The 24,700-nt window shown below is 33.3% G+C and overlaps 1 protein-coding gene across 1 annotated transcript in view; it reads left to right on the plus strand.

Moving 5' to 3' along the window:
* The window catches only part of LOC132744074 (mitogen-activated protein kinase kinase kinase 10-like), a 54,717-nt gene that overhangs the window by 20,890 nt on the left and 9,127 nt on the right, over nucleotides 1–24,700 (plus strand). The window contains 6 exon segments of the mRNA XM_060732681.1: nucleotides 11,745–11,925; nucleotides 12,601–12,749; nucleotides 16,433–16,608; nucleotides 22,142–22,409; nucleotides 22,982–23,104; nucleotides 24,066–24,245. Of these exon segments, the coding sequence (XP_060588664.1) occupies nucleotides 11,745–11,925; nucleotides 12,601–12,749; nucleotides 16,433–16,608; nucleotides 22,142–22,409; nucleotides 22,982–23,104; nucleotides 24,066–24,245 (1,077 nt within the window).

Consider the following 24,700-nt stretch of genomic DNA (forward strand, 5'->3'; position numbering starts at 1 on the left):
CATGAGAAAATACAGGTCAAGTTTGAATTTGGTCATGGTTCGATGATTTTGGCAGAGTTATGCTCCTTTTACTTTGAAAATAATATGAAATTTTCAGTTTCTGTTTATTATCTCCCAACAGTACAACACATTCAACTCAAATTTGACATATGGATATTTTTTGGAATGCCAAGGTCAAGTTCGAATTTGGTGATGGTTCAATAATTTTTGGCAGAGTAATGCCCTTTTCACTTTGAAAAAAATATGAAATTTACAGTTTCTGTTCATTATCTACCCAACAGTGTTACATATTCAACTCAAATTTGAAATATGGATATGTCAAATGAATGGGCAGGTCAAGTTGGAATTTGGTCATGGTTCGATGATTTTTTGGCAGAGTTATGTCCCTTTCACTTTGAAAATAATATAGATACATCTTAGGAATAGGCAGTTTAAGTTTGAATTTGGTCGTGGTTCAATGATTTTGGACAAACTTATCTTTCTTGAATATTGGAAAAAATTTTGAACATTCAGATTCAGCACTCATACTTTTGTGGAAATGTACGAGGGGTGATCCAAAAATTCGTGGACACGCTGCATAAAACAAAAAGTAATAAAGCAAATCACATGAAATTCTAGTATCTTATTAAGTGACCATATGTCGACAAATTCTCAAAATATTGTAAAGATTGTACAAGAATTAAGGATTTTGCACCAGTTTATACACATAGACATGACAAAACGCGGCGCAGCTCACGACGTCACAAACGACGTTATGCTATCATAGGAAGTAATCCATGTTACCGTTTTGCCTTATAACTTTTCAAAGTATTCCCCTTTAACACGCACACATTTTTCATGGCGGCGGACCCAGTCTCTAAATGTACTCGCATACCATTCCTGGCTGAATGATGACAGTATGCATTGGATGGCTCCTCTCAACTCGTCCAGATTGTCAAAACGTCACCTTCTCAACTCTTTCTTTAACCTGGAAAACAAGGCGGGGTCACACGGGGAAAGATCAGGCGAATATGGTGAATGACTGAGTACTGGTACTTCTGCTCCAAGCTTAGAACTAGAGAACGTCACACTGACGGTTTATTTGTCACACTTTCGATCATTGTTTTTGTCTCGCCAGGCGTCTTTCCAAGATTTACACAGAACTGTATAACTGTCCGAAGTTTTGCTGCATCCGTGACGTCCATTTTTGATAAAGCTGTTTTTAGCACCTGTTCTTTAAAGCACGAGCGTAAAATAACCGAAACTTCAAAATGTCTTCTAATACTGACAGAATGACGTCAAACACATCAAAACAACGTTATGATAACGTTTTCCGCAATTTTCTTTGTTTGCACAGGTTTTACATGTGTTTAAATGAGATGAAAACGTTTACATCACAGAGAAAAAGTAAGCTGCGCCGCGATTTTGATACTTAATGTTTTTATGTTGTCATATATAGATAAAAAATGCAATTGGTGTTTTAAAATTTTATCAATTTATTAAAAAAAGCATTGATTAATAATATCGAAAGAGTTCACCTCGGTAGGACGTCACGTTATGGAGATACACACATTGTCCACGAATTTTTGGATCACCCCTCGTATGTAGCCATTATTTTGGCTACAAATATGAAATATGCTATTTTCAAAAGGTTAAGACTGAATAATTTCAGTGCTTTGAACATTGTATGAAAATGGTTTGTGTTAACATTGAAAAGTTTTAAGGGCTTTGAACTTAAAATGAAAACAATAATTTGTGCAAACAAATTTGGAACTAAATATAATAACATCTGAAATTTTGGCTGCATGCGGGGGCATCCGTGGCATGATGACACATTTCTAGTTTCTAGATTATTCAGTACAGAAAAAGTTTCTTTAGAGAAACAATTTGATGGGTTTACATTTAGACCAACTTAAGATTTGCATGTGTCTGGATTCAACTAATGTTGCCAATGTCAGATGACCAGCTTCTACCTGCAATCAGGGCTTTTATTCACAGAATGGGGAGGCAACCCTGTCTTTAATGTTGGGGAAAAATTATACGGTATACATATTATATTTGCAAAAGGTGAAGAAAAATCATGATGTAAATTCAATTTTGGGGGAAAACTGCAGGATTTTAAAGAATTTTTCTTAGGGGAAGCCACCCTTGAACAGCCAGTGCTAAAGAAAGAAAAAAAGCCCTTACAATATCTAGTTATATGCCATATTTTCAATTTAATTATCATAATACTGACCAACTGTCCCAAAGTGTAATAGCAGTTAATCCGTTACTGCACTTAGAAGACAATGTATTAAGACTCCCTTTTTTTTCTCGTTCATTCGTTAGTCATCTGTTTTGTGTCCAAAAACAGTTTCAATGAATTATAATGACTAATATTTATTTAATGTGTGTTTTTGTGTAGCGGTATTGTTGACAAAAGCTGTGTAAATTAAATTTAGTTAAAAAGAAAAAAGAAAAGAAGAAAAAAAAGTTAACGACTGAAGCTGCTATGATGATACATAATGTTAACGTCAGTTGTAAAACTTAATTTAAACACTGTCAAATTTCGAGTTAATTATGAAGACATCGCGGCTCAGTTTTGACAATTAATTTTAGCAAGTGACAGATAATTTCGACCTCATTAAAATCTTGCAACTTGCGGTTGACTGACTACCTACAAAGACGAGATTTAAGTTTAAAATGAATCATTTGAGCCGCGTCACGACAAAACCAACATAGTGCTTATGCGACCAGCATAGATCCAGACCAGCCTGCACATCTGAGCAGTCTGAACAGGATCCATGCTGTTCGCTTACCAATCCTATTACAAGTAGAGAAACTGATAGCAAACAGCATGGATCTTGATCAGACTGCAGGGATCCATGCTGGTCTGGATCCATGCTGGTCGCAAACGCACTATGTTGGTTTTGTCGTGACGCGGCTCATTTTACTTTTAACAACTATTACTAAACTATATATTATTGTATACTAAATGGTAATGGTGAAATACTGAATGGTTTCAATATTTTTTTATGGTTGTAATTAACAGATCAAAGAAAAGTATTAATGAGGAGAAATTTATTCCATGTTATTTTTTTTAGATTAAACCTTCCTGTGAGTAAGAATTTTGAACCTTTATGAGTCAGTATTTTAAGATTACCCAAGCCTGTTAAAGTATTAAAGGGTTATATATTTTTATGCCGAATCAGCAGTATTTTAGGAGGTGCAGTAAACTTGAAGAGGAAGTGTTTTGATAATGTTATTTTATCATATAAAGTAGTGCTGAATTTTTATAATGCTTTTAAATTCAGAACTGTCCTCACCACACAAAATATTTTAAATGGACTTGTAAATCTTTCAAGCTGGACAAAAATCATTTATCATTTTTAGGGAAAATTTCAAAATAAGTACTGACTAAATTCAAACAGTTTACACCATGATCAGATAGCATGGATATGCTGGTTGTTTTGGGATTGCAGTCAGGTTGAATCAGTTGAGGCCAGTAGGCAAAGGGTTAAAAGGATTCAGCAGCCAACTATAATAATCTGCACAGGCTGTATGTATAATTTTCTAGCGGGTGAAAATAAGAGGGTAGCCTGCAGTAAATTTGCATACCTGAGCGATTTAAAAGTTCATGTATACATGTATTATAAAATGATTTTGCAAATGCAGCTGTGGTCTAGTGGTAAAGGTGTCTGCCTCTCAACCATTGGATCATGAGTATGAGTCCTACTTCAGTACCAGTAAGAGAAATTGCATGTCACTGGCACAAAATAAGCGTCAGGCTTTTATCACACAGAAATGTTGAATTTTTTTTTTACTTAAATTAAGCTCTGTAATACAGTGTGAAGGCTATACCTGAATATTGCTGGCAACTCTGTTTAATTACTTTACTGAAATAATTTTATTGTTATTAATTTACAAGGGTGGCAAAATCAATCAATGTTCATATTGCTCAGGTTGCCCCACAGTCTATATGGACAAATGGAAATTTTCAAGAATTAACTATATAACTATCATATGAACAAGTTAAGAAATGCTTTAGTTAAAAAATGGACAAGTAAGTCAAAATCAGATTTTGTCAGCCTTGATAATTGTTTAAAACTAGATGCTATTTGACTGTTTTGAAACTTTTGTAAAGATATAAAGGTCATGGTAGACTGGGTATTTTTTGATTATTTGTTTTTCAAGCTGGGGGAAAAGGAAAGGTTTAATTTATTGTTCCATTATAATCATGAAGATAAAAGAATATTTCATTAAAACTGCTTTAACAGCCACATCTTAATTCAGCTGCAAAACGTACATTACGCACACTGCATGCATCAAAATTTGTATCTGAGTTTGACATCTGTGAAAACATCTATGATTTACATACATTTCTGTATTGAAGAACAAAATTAGCGATATTTCAAAGAGTTTAAATGCAATATTATTCTAAAAGGGGATTTTCTTTCAGACTTATACGTAATCTTATTTTTATCCTTAGGACAGTAAATCTTCTGTTTTTCAAAACGTATTTGAATAATAGCCTGATTTATAATTTATAGACTTAAATACAATATAATGATATACTTGTTTGCAGGTTACATTTGTATGCTGTCGACATTTTACAACTTTTTTTCGAGTGTGCCAAACCGCAATATTCGTCGTCAATTCCATACATTGTAGTTGTGCGTTATCTCTTTCAGTATTTGCGTTGACCCGATTCTTTACAAAGATCTACGTTAAGTTCGGATGTGGTTTTGCTTTAAGGGTGTGTCAGAGTATTCTATATGGCTATATCTACCCGTAATCGGATCGCAACAAGATAATTTTTGTCAATATTGGACAAGGTGAAATTTTGCTGTGGTTTACACAATATTTTAACTGTTTTTATTCTTTATTCGCCTTATATTATTGACATCCGATACATTTAATAATAAAACAAGGCCAACTAAAAGGTTATTATCGTGAACAAAATAACCCCATCTTGATACAAAAAAAGATAGTTGTTTGTGGCGTTCCATTATAAATATAGTAAATATAGTATATATTTAAAACGTGCGTGGGTATCTGATACTTGATATAACAAAAAAAAATAAAGAGGACGTTGTGACAAAACGAATGATATAATATAACAATTAACTTTTTATAGAAAATGACGACAATTGAAAGACGATAGGATCTGCGCAAAACTTCCTTTCAATAAATGAGTAACACAGAAAAGTGCTGGAATTTCCCTTTAAAGTTTCTGCCTAGATGCTTATGTCAGATTTATCATGCCCAAGATACCCTGAAGTTTGTATTTGTCTTGAATATGATTTGTCCTATCTTGTATTATAAGTGTTAATTGAAATAATTTTGGGGGATTTCAGTATCAAAATACCAAAAGTTGAGCAGCCATGGCTGGCATTATAATAAGTAGTAAATGTCTTCAGTGGCTATATTATATAGACTTGGCAATATTATGTGAGATCTGTTTATAATGCACACCCAGACTGAGCCTTTTTCAGAAAGCCACACTGAAATATTCATCGTTTCTGCTTTTCTTTTGATTATTCCAGCTAGCCTGCATTGTGCATAAAAAATTCCTTATCCAACACTGAATTCTAAATGTTAAAGGTTATTTTTAAATCATGAAATGTTTTCTTTTTTAATATAATAAAAACTCAAGTTTTGAGGAAAAAATTGTTGTGAGTATGAATATAGTACTTAGCTATTAAGGAAAAGGAAAAAAGCTTTTGCATTCAATAAATCTTTTGATCTCAAAGGGTGGGGGTGTAGTACATGTAAAGTATTTCTCAGTGAAAAAAGGAACAAGGGCATTTCAGATAGATTTCTTTTCATCCATATTATTGAATTGGTTTAATTATTTCATTATGATTATTAAGTTTTTCCTAGAACAACTTTCCAACTCTTATACAGCTTATAGGATATGGAAGCGAAGAAGAGTGCAGGATTTGCATAGTTGCACATGCACTCATGCCTGAAATAATGAATGAAGTTGCATTAGCATTGCACCTATGTTGTACTTTGTGGCTGAAGGCTGGCCTTAAATGGTTGAGGCATAACAGTTGCTGCAGCCACACTTTATCCTTGCATGAGCCTAAGAGGTGACTAAATGGGTAAGAATAACTAGAGTATAATTATATTCATCTCTAAGCTCCAGCAGGTTAGATAGTTTTTACCCCTGGTGTTGCTTTGAAATTTGTAACACCCAAAGTTAGCCAAAATCATCTTTACCATTTTAAGCCGCCATATGACCTATACTATGTTGGTGTGCATTAAAGCCAAACTAACTTGCATATACATTTTACTTTGTGTTAAAGAATCCTTATGAAGAGAAACGCTATAAAATTGTTCTTGCATCATGTTTTCACCATAATATTTGTTACATGTAAAATATTGTGAAATCTTTATCAAATTGATGGAAGAGTAGGAAATCACTTGACATTTATGGTACAAATTGAGAATAATTACTTTGTACTGTACCTCATGATTTTTGCCTAAATATAGCGAAGAGGCAAGTATTTTTACACGTTTGTTTTTCTTTTTTGAGATGTGATTATGTATGATATATAGAGGAGGTCCTCAATAAATTGACAATAATTCTCATGATATTAGGTTGTCCTGAACTTTGCTGCTAGCTATCAGTGATGGGGTCCTGAATACAGCTCTGGAGCTCAATCAAGTTGTAAATTCTGACATTTGAAAAGACTTCATGATGGCATTGTTTTTAAAAAAATAAGAATATGAAGTCAAATTCTGCAAAGGGTTACCATCGCAGTAAATTATTTTTGAAAGGTTTTTTTTTTCTTTTTTTGGAGTATCCCTTGCATTATTTATCAACTTTTTTGCAAAACTGTATGAATGTCTATATCCCTTGGAAGTAAAAAAAGTTTCTTTTAAAACTGTTAGTTATTCTAAATGTGGGTTTTTATATAAAGTCTGTGCGTTGTTTGAATGGGTAGATATTTGTCTGTTAAAGATAAGGTTAAATTCTTTAAAGAAGACAGATTGTCATAGATGGTCCTTTTTGAATTTGAGGCAGTCCTTTTTGGTTTATAATCCCTTGCAGCAAAGATGGTTTTAAAGCTTTTAGGTGACCCCAAAATACATTTGAGACAATCATTTTGGCCTACAGCTGCTGCTTAGAATATATGACAACTCTGCGGTCACTGAAGTTAGCAGTAACTTGCTGAAAAAGTATTCTGGTATAGAATTATGGACCAGGATGTACATTTTGTATGCCTGACTGTGTAGAAATAGAATAATTATTACAAATTACAAGCTAGAGCAAATTTTGTGGTATTGTATAATTTAAATGATATTCCAATTGGGCTTGTTACATCATCGCTACAACTTGTTTAATTGTTAAATTTGGACAACTTTGTATCAACATTTGAATATTTATATAAATACTACTTCTTACTACTTTACATTGTCAACTAAAATACCTTGGGCGTAGTATATACAGATTCTTTCCTTATAATAATATCTTATTGAAGTATTTATTGACTGTATTAAATAGTCAAGTAAGTAGCTTATAAATGAAAATGACTTTTGAATAATAAGTTTATGTTTACAAAATGTCACCATTGTATTGTCTATCCGTCACTTTGGTCTGGGTGGCCACTCGTTGTTATTACGCGAGATCTATTTATAGATCATGCACACCCAGACTGATCCTCTTACAGAAAGCCACACTGATAAATTCTTTGGTTCTGCTTTTCCATTTTATTATTCCTACTGGGCTAAGGTATTGTGGACCAAAATCTTGTCCTTCCTTTTTCCCCCTGATTTGATAGCCTGAAATTAATATAAAGTATACTGTTTTAAGCTTTGATGATATTGATTTAATATAGTCGGTACTGAATGAAAAAACCCAGAATGTTTTGATGAAAATAGAGTCAGAAAGTAATTTAGTTTGACATACTTATTGAGAAAGGTTTGATTATTGGAATTTGCAGATTTTTGTTGTTGATGTACATTTAGTGCTCTAAGTTCTAACACACTGATCAGAAGCCTTGAAATGCCTGATCTGATATTTAAAGATGAGGCAAAAAAAAAAAAAAAGTGTACTACATACTACATAAAAATATATATTCTGGTGTTAATTCATAAATGATGATATCAATTCAAAGTCTTTAAATTGTTTTTATAAACTTTATGAACATTTTTTCTCCTGCAGAATAGTATGGTCCTACAGGGACAATCTTCTTTTAAAATTTTGGCTAATTGAGGAGAGGCCAAAGAAGTGTATCGTTGTAACATTTTTCCTGGGTATTTTTTTTTGTCCAGAAACAATGTGACAGCATCCACCCCTTGCCGCCCCCCCCTCCCCCCCCCCACTCCATCACCATGTGACAATCTCTAAGAGTGGCATGCTTGCACAAGTCAAGCTTTTTAAACCTGATTTGGAAAAGATGATATTTTGAGATACATATTAAAATTTATTGCAATGTTAATCATGTTATTTAAACTTAAATTTTAAATTTTCATCAGTCTGTAACAAGCAGTTGCGTAATATTTAATTATATAGACTGAAATAGTACTGACTTTTAATCCAGGAACATGTTTGAAAATGTAGATTCACATGATGTGATTGAAACCACAATTAAAGATCATTTGACATACAAAATTCCCCTATTGCAGTAAAGAAGCTGAACTGTGCAGGCAAACTTTGCTGAATTCCGAGGCATAGAACTCAGTAATTTTGTAACAAACAGTTAAAGCTATATTGATATTTAAAAAAAGACATGATTCTCCTTAAAAAAACAACATTCATATAATATTACAGTGTATGAATGAGAAAAAAATGCACTCAGTGGTTAATGCTAGTGCAAATGCATTTTCTTTCCGCATGTTTCAGTATTTCATGCAAGATATCGTAACACGATACTGTTACATTTGTACTCACTCGAAGCAAACGATTTGTATATACAACAAATTTGAGACCACCCACACCTTACTACAAAACCACAGTGTTGTACTACAGACATTTTCTATCTCTGTTGCATTTCATTTCATAATCACTTGTATACTGCTAATAAAACAGATCACCAACATGAAATGTAACATAAACATCTTGTACCCCCCCCCCCCCCCACAATGTTAGACAGATAATGTTCAGTAACAAGAAAACATGTTGAGCTGTCACTCCGTTAAATCTTTTGATGATGTTATATTTGATGTACTGTTCATTATTGGTTGTTGCGGAGAAGTGTTGCTTACATGTTGAGATTAAATTTATTATTCAGTCTTACAGTGAGAAGAATCAAATGGTTGCCGCTTTGCAGACGGTCTTTCGACAGAGGTTGAACTGTAGTAATCCAAAAATGTTTAATACTTGGTCACATTTTGTCCTCTTTGCAGTCTTTAAGATTATGCAAGATTAATGTTTGTTAATGAAATACTTTATTAAGAATGTCTTGAAATTGAAAATAGTAATATTTTGGTGTATTTAATGTGTTTTGTCTTTGGTTTGTCTTTAGCATTAAAGGTCGTGGTCTAAATTAGCTAGAGGATGCAAATGATCTGGAGACAGAATTCTCGGATCATAAAATTCATAATGGGATTGAGCAGAGAGAATTTCTTATTTCGATTTTTTCTTTTTTTTTCTTTGTAAAAAACATTCATGATTGTGTCTTAAGTCATTTATCTTCAATGGATAATATTAAAAGTCATTAATGTGGAGGAGTTTACAATTAACTGTTGAGTATTGTTGGCAATTATAATGAATTATTTGTCAGTGTGCCACCAGAACAGGAAAAGGCTAGCCAGTGCACTTTCCATGCAGTTAGGGCAAGCAGAATATAAAGTAGACTGATGTGTATTAAGGTACTTGAAGAAATCCCTAAAATTTACCGTGAATCGTTCCAAATTCAAACCTGGGCAAGTCCACGAATGTAATATTCTATTTATCACATATCCAAAAATGAACTGTTAATAAAAAATAGTATAAAATTTTAGCGCAGCTTAACATTATGTTGGTAAAAAATGACATCACATCAAAATATATACAAAGTAAAAAAAGAATTTGAATTAATTAAATATTTGATTTCTTAGTTTATTTGGTATATGGTACACGTTAGCTTAAAACTTCCCAATGTTATCTAAAATGACAAGAAAAGTTCCTAATTCAAGAAAGACATGATTGTAAACTGATACAACAAATACTTTTGTATTGGTTATAGCTACTGAAAACACATTTCAGACAATATGAATTTATGTTGTTTTTAAGTACAGAACAGATTTATAATGAACTGTTTGTTCTAATCATTTGATTTCAAATGTCAACATTGTTTTGTAAAGTAACTGTTATGAAACTGTCCTATTGTATTGTGATATTTGCAAATTTTTACTTTTAGGTTGAAAAAAGTAGTGCTAAAGGCACATATTTTATAGCCTTTTCAGTTAAGATCAATATTGTTGTAAGGTTTTACCTGTTGATCTGTGTAATGAACTGATCCTACTTTGAAATTGGAACAGTTCATTTATAGTAAATTCAAGTTTAAGGTATTTTCAAAGTAACAAATTTTGAAATGTAAAAATTGGGCAGCTGACTGTTTAGAGGTTAAAATGGACAAACGGCAGACTGGTCCAGGCTGACTGGCAGCTCTATATTTGTGCCAAATACTAATTAAGTTAGGTCCCAGGGATTGAAATGAATATTTTTTTTTCTCTCTCTCGCAGTAGAGGTTATTTTAGTGCTTTGACATAGCTCTCCAAGATTTTGGTAAACATTTCTTAAATATACAACACGTATTAAGTATACAAATGTATTTCATAAACAGCAAATTTAAATGAAGGCAGAAAGACTGAGCAAGACACGATTGCATATTATATGATTGACTTAATCATAAAATTAGCAAAAAATAAATAAATATATAAAAATTAAATATAATTGATTTGCAAATGAAAATGTTTCTATCACTAATATTGCATTCTGAATGTAATCAAGTCATTAATTATTAATATGACACTTTAGATTATGACATACATAATGAAAATTAAGTTTTTATTGCGCATAATTATAGTTCAGGTTTTAGATAGCTTTCTTTGCAGTAGGCTTTTTTTTTAAGTTTAGTGTTTCAATTAGGCAAACGCCAGATTTTTTTGGGGGAGAAAGAATATATGAAGAATATGTGTGCTAGTTTTGTGAGCTTCACTTTAAGACTTGTCACATGTTTTGAATATAACTGTCGATTTTTGTGGTTTGCTTGATGTACCTAAATATTTGTTTACATTAAATGTCAAAGCACTTTATTTCACATTTAGCAGAATGGTGACTGAGGGCCCACAATGGTGACTAAGGGCCCACAATGGTGACTAAGGGCCACAATGGTGGCTAAGGGCCCACAATGGTGGCTAAGGGACCATAGAGATGGGAAAATTGGTTTTTGGGGGAGGGGGGGGGGGGTGAATTTTAGAAAAAGAAGAAATGGTTCATTTTACCTTAAATTGTGATCCAATGCCATTAATAAAATTTCAAACTACAAAAATGTCCCTCCCTTTTGGTAAAACAGATCTTAAAAAATGAAACAAATAAATATAAACAAAAGGTGGAGGGGATTTTTTTTCTAAGAAATGAGGGAAAAAAAATGTTTTTTGGAAATTGGGACAATTAGAAAATTCGACCCCGAAATCAATATGCTCTGTATTATGGAATTTTCCTGCTTTACAGCCACCTCAAAATAGCTGTCACCTGTCAAGTGATTATGTTTAATACCATAGTTTATTGTTATTAAAACAGATGTACTGTTGTTGAATTATTTATTTACTAAGTATTTATCTATTTTCAGTTTTGGTACGAGAAGCAATTCTTAACAACGATCTGCATAATAAAACAATGAAGATCACAGATTTCGGGTTGGCACGGGAAATGTACCGGACCACCAGAATGAGTGCAGCCGGTACCTACGCGTGGATGGCACCGGAAGTCATAAAAAACAACACTTTCTCACGACACAGTGATGTCTGGAGGTATATAAAAAAATAGTTTCCTGGAAATATTAACGTGTAATTTTCTTCAGGATATATCATTGTCTGTATACAATGTAAAGTGTCATATAAAACTTGTTTATGTTTATCAGAAATGCATGTAAATGGGAGGCCTTGTAACAATCAATATGCATGTAAGATACATATAAGATTTCATAATAAATAAGCTATCAGTAAATCACATAATATAATATGTTGCTATCATAGCACTCGGTAGATAGCTGAAATCTGATACAGTTGTGTTCCCAGCTGTACAGTATAATTGCTGTTTGAAAACAGATATACTTTTATCTGAATACAGTCAAACTGATATAGTTTAATCTGTATACAGTCAAACTTGACAATACGGACCATTCTTTGAAATGAAGGAATTGTATTTAAATAATTTTCAACCCTTAACCAGTAGGAATCGGAAGAAATTAGCCTTTTGTCAGGTTAGCCTTCATATTGCCAATATTGGAACAGTCTGACTTTGCTCTTTTTGTTGGTAGCTCAATATTGAAATCAAATGATTTTTTAACTGACTGTTCCATTTTCAAAGCATTGCAAAACTATTACACAAATAAAGGGTTATATACGGTGATATTTAATACATTTTTAATACAATTTATGCTTACTCTATAATTATATAACTATTCACTGTTGTTGTTGTTTCAGTTATGGTGTTGTGTTATGGGAGTTGTTGACAGGAGAAACACCATACAAGGGTATAGATGCTCTAGGTGTGGCATATGGTGTTGCTGTAAACAAGCTTACGCTACCCATCCCCTCCACTTGTCCCGAACTCTTCTCTAAAATTATGTCCGGTAAGTTTTCTTTATTGTAATTAAAGTTATGCATAAGGGCACTGTTTGCTGATTGTGCAAAGTTGAAATCATAAAATTGTTTGGCTCTTACAGCTGCATGTGGCAATGTTGATGACATAAAATTTTTTGCCTCTTTCTTCTGTTGGTTGATATTTCACCAAGGACACTGAAATTATTTGGTGTGAGAAAGCTCTGCAACTATTTATAGAACTATTTTTGAAGCAGAAATTCTTCATAGAACTTTTAACATTGACTATCTACCCCCTAATCTTGCAGAAAACACTTGTCGATGTTTTAAAATTAGTTTTATGACTTGAATTTGGTTAGACATCAGATTTGTCTACATGGTCTAACTTGTATATTTCAAATTACAATGACATTGTTACCAAATATGCGTTCCTCCAAATACCATGGCAGAAGAAGGAACAAAATTGCTTCTGTAAACTTTTCATTATGTTATGTCCATCTATAATTGGACTAAATACTCCAGTCTAAATCATTCTGTATGTCCATTTTATAATCAATTTGTATAGGCATTTAAGGTCATTACTGTATAGGCCATTCATAACATAAATTACTGTAACAGAACATAACTCTATGTCCAAAATTTATCATATACTGTATAAGCCATTCAATAACCGCTTGCTCCAATACTGTATAATCAGTTACTGTATTTAAAAAAGGCCATTCGATAATCAGTTACTGTATAGGCCATTCTATAATCAGTTACTGTACAAGACATTCTATAACCAGTTAATGTATAGGACATTATATAATCAGTTAATGTAAAGGCCATTCTATAATCAGTTACTGTATATGCCATTTGATAATCAGTTACTGTATAGGCTATTCTATAATTAGTTACTGTATAGGCCATTCTATAAAGGCCATTCTATAATCAGTTAATGTATAGGCCATTCTTTAATCAGTTACTGTATAGACCATTCTATAAAGGCCATTCTGTAATCAGTTAATGTATTGGCTATTCTATAATCAGTTACTGTATAGGCCATTTTATAGTCAGTTAATGTATAGGCCATTCTATAATCAGTTACTGTATAGACCATTCTATAATTAGTTACTGTATATGCAATTCCTATAATCAGTTACTGTATAGGTCATTCTGTAATCAGTTACATTAAAGGCCATTTTATGTTTGGTTACTGTATAGGCATGTGGCAATGTTGATGACATAAAATTTTTTGCCTCTTTCTTCTGTTGGTTGATATTTCACCAAGGACACTGAAATTATTTGGTGTGAGAAAGCTCTGCAGTAAGATTTATAGAAAGTATTTTTTGAAGCCAGAAATTCTTCATAGAACCTTAACATGAACTATTTCCTACCCCCTAATCTTGTGAAACACTTTGTCATTTAAATTTAGTGTTTTGTGACATTTTAGAATCATGATTTGCTCTACATGGTCTTAACTTGTATATCTCAAAATCAAGCATTTTACCAAAATAATTTGTGCAGTTTAACCTCCAAATACCAGCAGAAGAAGGAACACAAATGTGCTTTCTGGTCAAACTCTTTCCTGTACTGTAATGTCCATTCTATAATTGGTTACTATATATTCCCGTCTGAAATCAGTTACTGTATAGTCCATTTTATAATCAATTTCTGTATAGGCCATTCTATAGTCATATACTGTATAGGCCATTCTATAATCATAAAATTTTACTGTATATGCCATACTCTATTGTCCAAATATTCTATAATCAGTTACTGTATAAGCCATTCTATAATCATATACTGTATAAGCCATTCAATAACCGCTTGCTCAATACTGTATAATCAGTTACTGTATAGGCCATTCGATAATCAGTTACTGTATAGGCCATTCTATAATCAGTTACTGTACAAGACATTCTATAACCAGTTAATGTATAGGACATTATATAATCAGTTAATGTAAAGGCCATTCTATAATCAGTTACTGTATATGCCATTTGATAATCAGTTACTGTATAGGCTATTCTATAATTAGTTACTGTATAGGCTATTCTATAATTAGTTACTGTATAGGCCATTCTATAAAGGCCATTCTATAATCAGTTAATGTATAGGCCATTCTTTAATCAGTTACTGTATAGACCATTCTATAATTAGTTACTGTATAGGCCATTCTGTAATCAGTTAATGTATTGGCTATTCTATAATCAGTTACTGTATAGGCCATTTTATAGTCAGTTAATGTATAGGCCATTCTATAATCAGTTACTGTATAGACCATTCTATAATTATTTATATGCAATTCTATAATCAGTTACTGTATAGGTCATTCTGTAATCAGTTACATTAAAGGCCATTTTATGTTTGGTTACTGTATAGGCCATTCTATGTTTGGTTACTGTATAGGCCATATTATAATCGGTTACTGTATAGGCAATTTTATAATCAGTTACTGTATTGGCCATCCTGTTATTAGAATTACCAGGATTTCAGACCTAATTATTCCGAAATCGGCAGGTCCAATTTCACAGCAGGGAAAGGCCATTTGCACAAAATATTGCTAGGGAAAAGGTTAAGTAATAAAACCGTAACAAGATAACGGCTGAAAACTGTGCAACATGTCATTGTTTCTATTGATTCATGAATAATGAATGAGCGTTATTGAAAATACACAGTATTGATAGAAGAATTAACAGTCTGAATACTGGTGGCAGGAAGGATTTGCCTAATACGCCACTAGTTCAGAGCCAGGGCAGAATATCTGAGAACAATGGTCAGACTATTCTGCTGGTTGCTTTAATTTTTTTCTTGAAATCCTTTAATATAACTTGCTGTCTATTGTATAAAGAGGTCCCAAATTCAAAGCAGTCAGTCGTGTTTTACAAATTCACTTCGGCATCAGATCTCATAGATTAGAAACTGACTGTTTGACACTGACCATGCATACTGGGTTTGCTGTCAGACTTTGTTGATTTAATGTTATACCATTATATGGCTGGTGTATGTAGTTCTATATGGTAATTTTGATTGTAGTCCTCATTATTGGCTCAAAAGACAGAATGTTTAGTCTGTAGGCTCAGTGTTTGTGTCTTGGGTCAAATTTTAGGGACAAAATGAGCCACAGGCGGCCCATTGACCGAAGGTATGTTCTTTTTTCCCATTGTTTTAACTACGGTTGTCAACTGAAGTAGATAGAAGAGTCTTAATTATTTTAAACAACTATAAATGTATATAGGGGCAATAATATATTTTATTTCAAAACCTCTGCTCATTAAATAACAGAGTGTAAGCTGATATTGCTATGTAGATAATGAAAAATTCAGTACATGAATGATCCTGGAAGGAGAGTCATCTTGGCTTGAGGTGTCTGTCCCTCAACCCAGGGATTGTGAGTTGGAGCCCTACATGTACTTGGGTCTTAACCATGTTCCTCAACCTAAGTCACCAGCACTTGTTAGTATCAGGACACAATTTGGAGAGTGTTTTGGATAAACTTAAAGCTACCATGATAATAAAGCTATTTTTAAAGGTGAATTCTGGAAAGATGCTGATTTGAATATTACAATACAATTTTTCATCGTCTTCCAATGCAAAGATAAAAAGATCTTGATTACATGCAGGATCTTGAGGAGTAAGTCAGTGCAAAGGACAATGTATAAATGATAGTAACACATATGTACCTTGATATTTAAATTGAACACAACATTTGAATATGCATTTATGTTTTTAGATTGTTGGCACCAGGAGCCCCATTTTCGCCCCACATTTAATGATATAATACGGTCCCTGGAGGAAGTGAAGTCATCATCGTTCATGACTACACCACAAGACTCTTTCCATTCCCTGCAGGAAGACTGGAGATTAGAAATCGAGGAAATGTTTGACGAGCTTCGCATTCGAGAAAAGGTAACTTTGTTTATATAAAACTTAACAATCATATTGCAAGGGACGAGCTTTTTCTATATTAATTTTATTACGCCCATAGCCTGCCGGCAGCTACTGATTCAACCCATGTGACTAATGCAGACAGGGCGGCACATCTATGTCATCTGATCCTGTTCTGTACTGTTCTGTGTCCGGTCCGTTCGTATTTTGATTCTTTTCCTAAAAATGAGAACGGCTATGTCCTGATTGAAAGACAGACAAGTCCATTTAAGATATTTGTTTGCCTATAACGGGTATGCCATACATTTGTATTATAATTTATGACTTTTGCCATTGTCAACTTTAAAGTTTTACAAGTAGAGATAATTTTACAAAATTGAAAAGAGGTATAGTTCAATTCTAAAAGGTGGATTAATCAATAATCCATCTTTTTGTGGAAGGTTCAAATCCTTTATGTGCCAAATTTTAGCAGGATACTTTGTTTGTTACTCAGAATTATCACTGTACTAGTCTTCAAAGACATTATTACACTTGTGACTTTGTAACTATCGTGACTATATATTAATCATGACTTTGTAACTATCCTGACTATATATTAATCACAACTTTGTAACAATTGTAACTGTATATTAATCATGAGTTTGTAACAATTGTGACTGTTGTTATATTTACAACTTTGTAACAACTTTGTAACATTGGTGACTTTATATTGATCAAAACTTTGTAACATTCATGACTATATTATATTAGTTAGGGATGTGGATCGTCGGATAAGTGACGATCCGATCCGAACTACGATTCAGCACTTACGATTCACAAATCGAACCACAAATCTTTTGTTATCAAGACACCCATAAAAACATGTACATTAGTTATAAAAACATGTTTATTTAAAAAAAAAATAACAAAAAAACAAAACACAACAACAACAATATACTAAACATTAAACATATAAAATATAAACTAGGTTTGTTTTTAGCTCGACTTTTTTTTTTTTGAAAAAAAAGTAGAGGTATTGTTATAGTCAGGTCGGCGTTGCCGTTGCCGTCTCCGTTGCCGTTGCCGTTGCCGTCCGAAAACTTGTACCTGGATCATAACTTTTTTATTTCTTGGTGTATTGTCTTCATACTTGGCCACAACAACCCTTGGGACAAGACCTTTCAGTAGACCACACTAACCTTGACCTTCATCCATAAATGACCTTGACCTTCAAGGTTAAAAGTCCAATTTTTGCTTGTTCATGCTGTTATTGGCTGTTACTTTGTTATTTTTGAATGGATTGTCTTCAAACTTGAACATAATAATCTTCAAGGATATCCCTTAAAAATAACCAGTCAGACCTTGACATTCACTCATCAATGACCTTGACTTTGAAGGTCAAATTATTGAAATTTTCATTTTTTTGGCTATTATTGGCTGTAACTTTGTTATTTTTGAATGGATTGTCTTCAAACTTGAACATAATAATCTTCAAAGATAACTGTTAAAAATATACCGAAAGACCTTGACCTTCACTCATTAATGACATTGCCTTTAAAGGTCAAATTATTGAAATTTTCATTGTTTTGGCAGTAACTGACTGTAACTTTGCTATTTTTGAAGGGATAAACTTCATATTATAACAGAACATTCTTAATGACCAGACCTTGTTGTTTATCAAACCCAAATTTGCTTGGGCTCTTTAATGACCTTGACCTTGAAGGTTATATTACTGAATTTTCTCAGATTGTGCATTTATTGGTGTGTGTGTGTATGTATAGTATATGTATTATATATATATATATACATGTATATAAATGTGTGTGTGTATATATATACATATATCCAGGTATATATATATATAAATATATATATATATATATGCATGTATATATATATACATATATAGATATATATATATATATCAAATATATATATATATATATCAAATTATATAATTGCGTCATTTTTTTCTATTTTTAGAAATTGTGTCATTGTTGCTATTTTTAGAATTTGCGTCATTTTTTTCTATTTTTAGAAATTGCGTCATTGTTGCTATTTTTAGAAATTGCGTCATTTTTTCTATTTTTAGAAATTGCGTCATTTTTGTTCTATTTTTAGAAATTGCGTCATTGTTTCTATTTTTAGAAATTGCGTCATTTTTTTTCTATTTTTAGAAATTGCGTCATGTTTTTCTATTTTTAGAAATTGCGTCATTGTTTTCTATTTTTAGAAATTGCGTCATTTTTTCTATTTTTAGAAATTGCGTCATTTTTTCTATTTTTAGAAATTGTGTCATTGTTGCTATTTATAGAAATTGTGTCAGTTTTTTCTATTTTTAGAAATTGCGTCATTTTTTCTATTTATAGAAATTGCGTCATTTTTTTCTATTTTTAGAAATTGCGTCATTTTTTCTATTTTTAGAAATTGCGTCATTGTTGCTATTTTTAGTAATTGCGTCATTTTTTTCTATTTTTAGAAATTGCGTCATTGTTTCTATTTTTAGAAATTGCGTCATTTTTTTTTCTATTTTTAGAAATTGCGTCATTGTTGCTATTTTTAGTAATTGCGTCATTTTTTTCTATTTTTAGAAATTGCGTCATTGTTTCTATTTTTAGAAAATTGCGTCATTTTTTTTTTTCTATTTTTAGAAATTGCGTCATTGTTGCTATTTTTTAGAAATTGCGTCATTTTTTTACTATTTTTAGAAATTGCGTCATTTTTTCTATTTTTAGAAATTGCGTCATTGTTGCTATTTTTAGAAATTGCGTCATTGTTGCTATTTTTAGAAATTGCGTACTGTTGCTATTTTTAGAAATATGCTTAATGTTTCTATTCATATATATACAAAATATATAAACAAAACTAATGTGACAAGACAGACCAACTAAATTTATAAAAAGGAAACATCAATATATGTTCAAACCTTTCTATGTTTGCGTTTAGAAAAAGTAAAAAGTCGAGCGTTGCCCCCGCCCGGCGGTGGCTCTTGTTATTCTTTGGATGTGTATTTTTGTTTTGTTTTTTGAAACCAATTACTTCCTAGCTCAGCATCATGGTCTTTAACCGGCAAATTGTATTTAGGTTAACTTCATATAATTTATACTCAAAACGTATTTTTCTCGATTTTAAGAGTGTGAGAAACAGTGAAAGTATATAATAAGATTAAATCGCGATCCACGATCTCTAGGCTTATGAATATTCAAACTCGATTTTTCACTTTGATTCGTGATTATCCGAGTACTCGGATACTCGCCCCAGCCCTAATATTAGTCACAACTTTGTAACGTTCGTGACTATATATTAATCATGACTTTGTAACAATCATGACTATCTATTAATCACAACTTTGTAACAATCATGACTATAATTATGCCCCCATTTCGAAGAAAAGGGGGTATATTGCTTTGCACTTGTCGGTCCGTCGGTCCGTCGGTCTGTCGGTCCGTCGGTCCGTCGGTCCGTAGACCAAATGGTTTCCGAGTGATAACTAAAGAACCCTTAGGCCTAGGAACTTCAAACTTGGTATGGTGATTGGTCATGACAAGTAGATGACCCCTATTGATTTTGGGGTCAAGGGGTCAAAGGTCAAGGTCACATTGACCTTGTAAGCAAAAAACGGTTTCCGATCAATAACTAAAGAAACCTTAAGGCCTAGGAACTTCAAACTTGGTATGGTGATTTGTCATGATCAGTAGATGACCCCTATTGATTTTTGGGTCAAGGGGTCAAAGGTCAAGGTCACATTGACCTTGTAAGCAAAAACAGTTTCCGATCAATAAGTAAAGAACCTTAAGGCCTAGGAACTTCAAACTTGGTATGGTGATTGGTCATGATCAGTAGATGACCCCTATTGATTTTGGGGTCAAGGGGTCAAAGGTCAAGGTCACATTGACCTCTTGGGTAAAAACGGTTTCCGATCAATAGCAAAGAAGAACCCTTAGGCCTAGGAACTTCAAACTTGGTATGGTGATTGGTTATGACCAGCAGATGACCCCTATTGATTTTGGGGTTAAGTGGTCAAAGGTCAAGGTCACATTGACCTTGTAGGTAAAAACGGTTTCCGATCAATAACGAAAGAACCCTTAGACCTAGGGACTTCAAACTTGATATGGTGATTGGTCATGATCAGTAGATGACCCCTATTGATTTTGGGGTTAAGGGGTCAAAGGTCAAGGTCACATTGACCTCTTAGGTAAAAACAGTTTCCGATCAATAACTAAAGAACCCTTAGGCCTAGGAACTTCAAACTTGGTATGGTGATTGGTCATGATCAGTAGATGACCCCTATTCATTTTGGGGTCAAGGGGTCAAAGGTCAAGGTCACATTGACCTCTTAGGTAAAAACAGTTTCCGATCAATAAGTAAAGAACCCTTAGGCCTAGGAACTTCAAAACTTGGTATGGTGATTGGTCATGACCAGCAGATGACCCCTATTGATTTTGGGGTTAAGGGGTCAAAGGGCAAGGTCACATTGACCTTGTAGGTAAAAATGCTTTCAGATCAATAACTTAAGAACCCTTAGGCCTAGGAACTTCAAACTTGGTATGGTGATTGGTCATGACCAGCAGATGACCTATTGTTTTCAGGGTCAAGGGGTCAAAGGTCATATAACATTGACCTTGTAGGTAAAAACGGTTTCAGATCAATTAACTAAAAACGCTTAGGCCTAGGAACTTCAAACTTGGCATGGTGATTAGTCATGACCAGCAAATGACCCCTATTGATTTTGGGTCAAGGGGTCAAAGGTCAAGGTCACATCGACCTTGTAAGTAAAAACGGTTTCTGATCAATAACTTAAGAACGCTTAGGCCTAGAAACTTCAAACTTGGTATTGTGATTTTTCATGACCAGCAGATTACCCCTTTTGAATTTTGGGATCAAGGGTCAAAGGTCAAGGTCTCATTGACCTTGTAAATAAAAACGGTTTCTGATCAATAACTAAAGAACGCTTCGGCCTAGGAACTTCAAACTTGGCATAGTGATTGGTCATGATCAGCAGATGACCCCTATTGATTTTGGGGTCAAAGGTCAAGGTCACATTGACCTTGTATGTTAAACGGTTTCGGATCAATAATAAAAGAACCCTTAGGCCTAGGAACTTCAAACTTGGCATGGTGATTAGTAATGACCAGCAAATGACCCCTATTGATTTTGGGGTCAAGGGGTCAAAAGGTCAAGGTCACATTGACCTTGTAAGTAAAAACGGTTTCTGATCAATTAACTAAAAACGCTTAGGCCTAGGAACTTCAAAACTTTGTATGATGATTGGTCTTGACCAGCAGATGACCCCTATTGAGTTTTGGGTCAAGGGGTCAAAAGTCAAGGTCATGACCAGTAGATACTTGATAACCCTTATTAATTGTTTGATCACTGGGTCAGAAGTCATGCATAATTACCTTATCACATGAATAATTGGCTGCTGATAGGGGGCATACATGTTTTACAAACATATCTTGTTAATCATGACTTTGTAACAATTGTGACGATTATTATATTTACAAATTTTTTAAAAAATTGGTAAACTTTATATTAATCAGGGGATTTTTAAAACCTTTCGTGATTTTTGTTACAGGATTTAACGTAGCGGGAGGAGGAGCTTAAAAAACCCCACGGGTTTACGGGCAAAAAAACCCAAGGAAAAAATTCCCTACGGAGGGAGAACAAAAAATTTCGGGGGAAAGGAGAATTAAAATTTTTTAAAAACGTGAATTTAAAATATTTTTGATTCTTCAAACAGATCATGCACAAACCAATGCCAAATAAACGGCGGGGAAAATTTAAGAAGAGTCGACTTCAAAAAGTGTTGAAGTCTGGGAGTAAATCTATTAGTGAACCTTCTGGTTAGTGTACATTATAACTTCAAAATTAAGGTTTGAAGTGGAAAAATGTTAAAAATTTTTGTAATTCTGTAATTGACCCCTTTTATTCTGGATTTTAGTAAAATTGGGAAAAGGCCATTCTGTCAATTTGGGAAATTTAAAAAGGGGGTTTATTTGGGAAATTTAAAACCATTGGGTCTATTTAAAGGTGGTAAAAAAGGGGGTTAATTTTTTACCCCCTTGATCTTAGATTTTAATTTTATTTTGGAAAAAATGTTTGAAAGTTGAAAAAGATGATCTCAACTTGTGTTCAGAAAAAAACATTTTTTTTCTTTTTAACCCGTGTGTAAATTTTTTGTTTACTGAAAAAAAAACATTCATAAAACCTTTATACAGTTTTTTTACGTATTTGAAAAAGGTTTTAGGGTAGAAAAGCTTTAATATTTATTTTTCGGGGTTATTATCATGTTAAAATGTAAAAATGTGAAAAAGTTAAAAAAAAGGGATTTTAATGACTGGGCAGTATTTGACCCCAATTTACTGTGTACAAGTATATCAGATATTGATGATATTACTATTTTATTTGTTTCCAGATTTTCGACACAATATAACAGTACAGAAGGAAGAGACTTCCCCTTATCATGACAGAGTGTTGAGTCCTGAGAGTCCCCAGCCCCAGTCACCCAATCACCCACCCAGACTTCGTGCAATAGCTTGTAAGTTTTCACATTTTCTTAGCTGAGCGCTTAGCTCCATAAGGAGAGCATCAGATTTGTAACCTAGAGGTTGCTGGTCCGATCCTCGAGCAAGGCGAGATAACTCTGTGACAATAGTTCTGGGACAGTGAGTCTGATCCTCATGTGCTGTTTGGAAATCATGTTAGATTAATCATGTGAGATTAGTAGTCAGTCATTTGAGGAGAAATTGCTAATTACTGGTTAAATATCCAGGAAAGTCGGTTAAATACACTGGCAGCTGGGATATGACAAAAAATGTGTTAAAAAAGTGGCTTGAAGACCAAATAAAAAAAGAAACAACAAAAAACCAATCATTTTCAGTCCTTGCATTGCATTGGAAGGAAGGGTCAACATGGCTAAGTGGCTAAGGTCTGTGTGCTTAGTAGATAAGGTCTTTGGGCTTAGTGGCTAAGGTCTGTGATTTCGGATCATATTCCCATCATTCTGTGGTTTTAAATGTACAGCTGTCTTTGATTTTTTCGTGTGAGGAAACTGCTCAAGTACCTCAAACAAGGTTGGTGGTTCTACTATTAGGTTTCTGAGTATTTGACCATTACATTTGTGCTGTTGCTTAACGTGCTACAAAATATTAATTACTAAAATTAAACAAAATATTAAATGAATTGCATAAAAGATATAAACTTATGAAACTTTGCATGACATAACTAGAAAAAATAGAATTAAATTCGAAGATGTAACTTATTATTAAAGGAGATAGTTTGAATGACTCACCAATAATGTGGAAAATAAAGTAAGACTGAAAACAAGAGTAAGCTTGGTTCATTTGTTCATGATTGTTAAGAGCTGCATACAGGGTTTTGAAATTTAGATGTTAAATTTTTATTTCAATGTAAATATAAGACAATGAATTTGCATTATATCCATGAGCATAACAGTAATTGTGTTCTTTGTAAAAAAATTATTTTGGATAAAATTTCAGACCCAGCCGATGCCATAAAGGGTAAAACATGGGGACCAAGTTCGGTACAGAAGGACCGACGACAACGTACATCTGTGATACTTTCTGATGGGCGGTGGTCACAAAGTGCGCCCAGTTTGGAGAAAAACCTCCGCCATCTTGGTGGAGGACATTCCAATATTAGTGCTCTGCAGGAAATGTGTACGTACTATAAAGATAATTTTTGAATGACTCTTTTTACCTTTAGCTTCCTTGCGGGAACTGATTCGACTCATGCAGCCAGTGCAGACCAAGATCATCCAGCACATCTGTGCCGTCTGATCATGATCCGTACTGTTTGCTATTCAATCAGTACTAATTATTATTTTTCCCCCAAAATGATGAATGGTTTTATCCAACTTGAAAGATAGACAAGTCGATTTTCAGATATTTAGCATTGTGAGGGGTTTAGAACACTCCCACTCACCCAGTAAAGTGTTTTACCTTGGCATGACACTTGGTTTCGGTCTTCTGGCCATTTTCTTTTCTCATTAATCACTGTGTCTTCAGAGGCCGAACGGAAATACATAAATCTAGCATAGATCATTTCTGAATTATTTCCCTTTGTAAACATATTTAAAAAAAATTGTTTGGCTTTTGTTTTACTGTCCACATCA

The sequence above is a fragment of the Ruditapes philippinarum genome, unplaced genomic scaffold, assembly GCF_026571515.1.
Source record: "Ruditapes philippinarum isolate M1 unplaced genomic scaffold, ASM2657151v2 ctg1590_1_1_1_1, whole genome shotgun sequence".
NCBI lineage: Eukaryota > Metazoa > Mollusca > Bivalvia > Venerida > Veneridae > Ruditapes > Ruditapes philippinarum.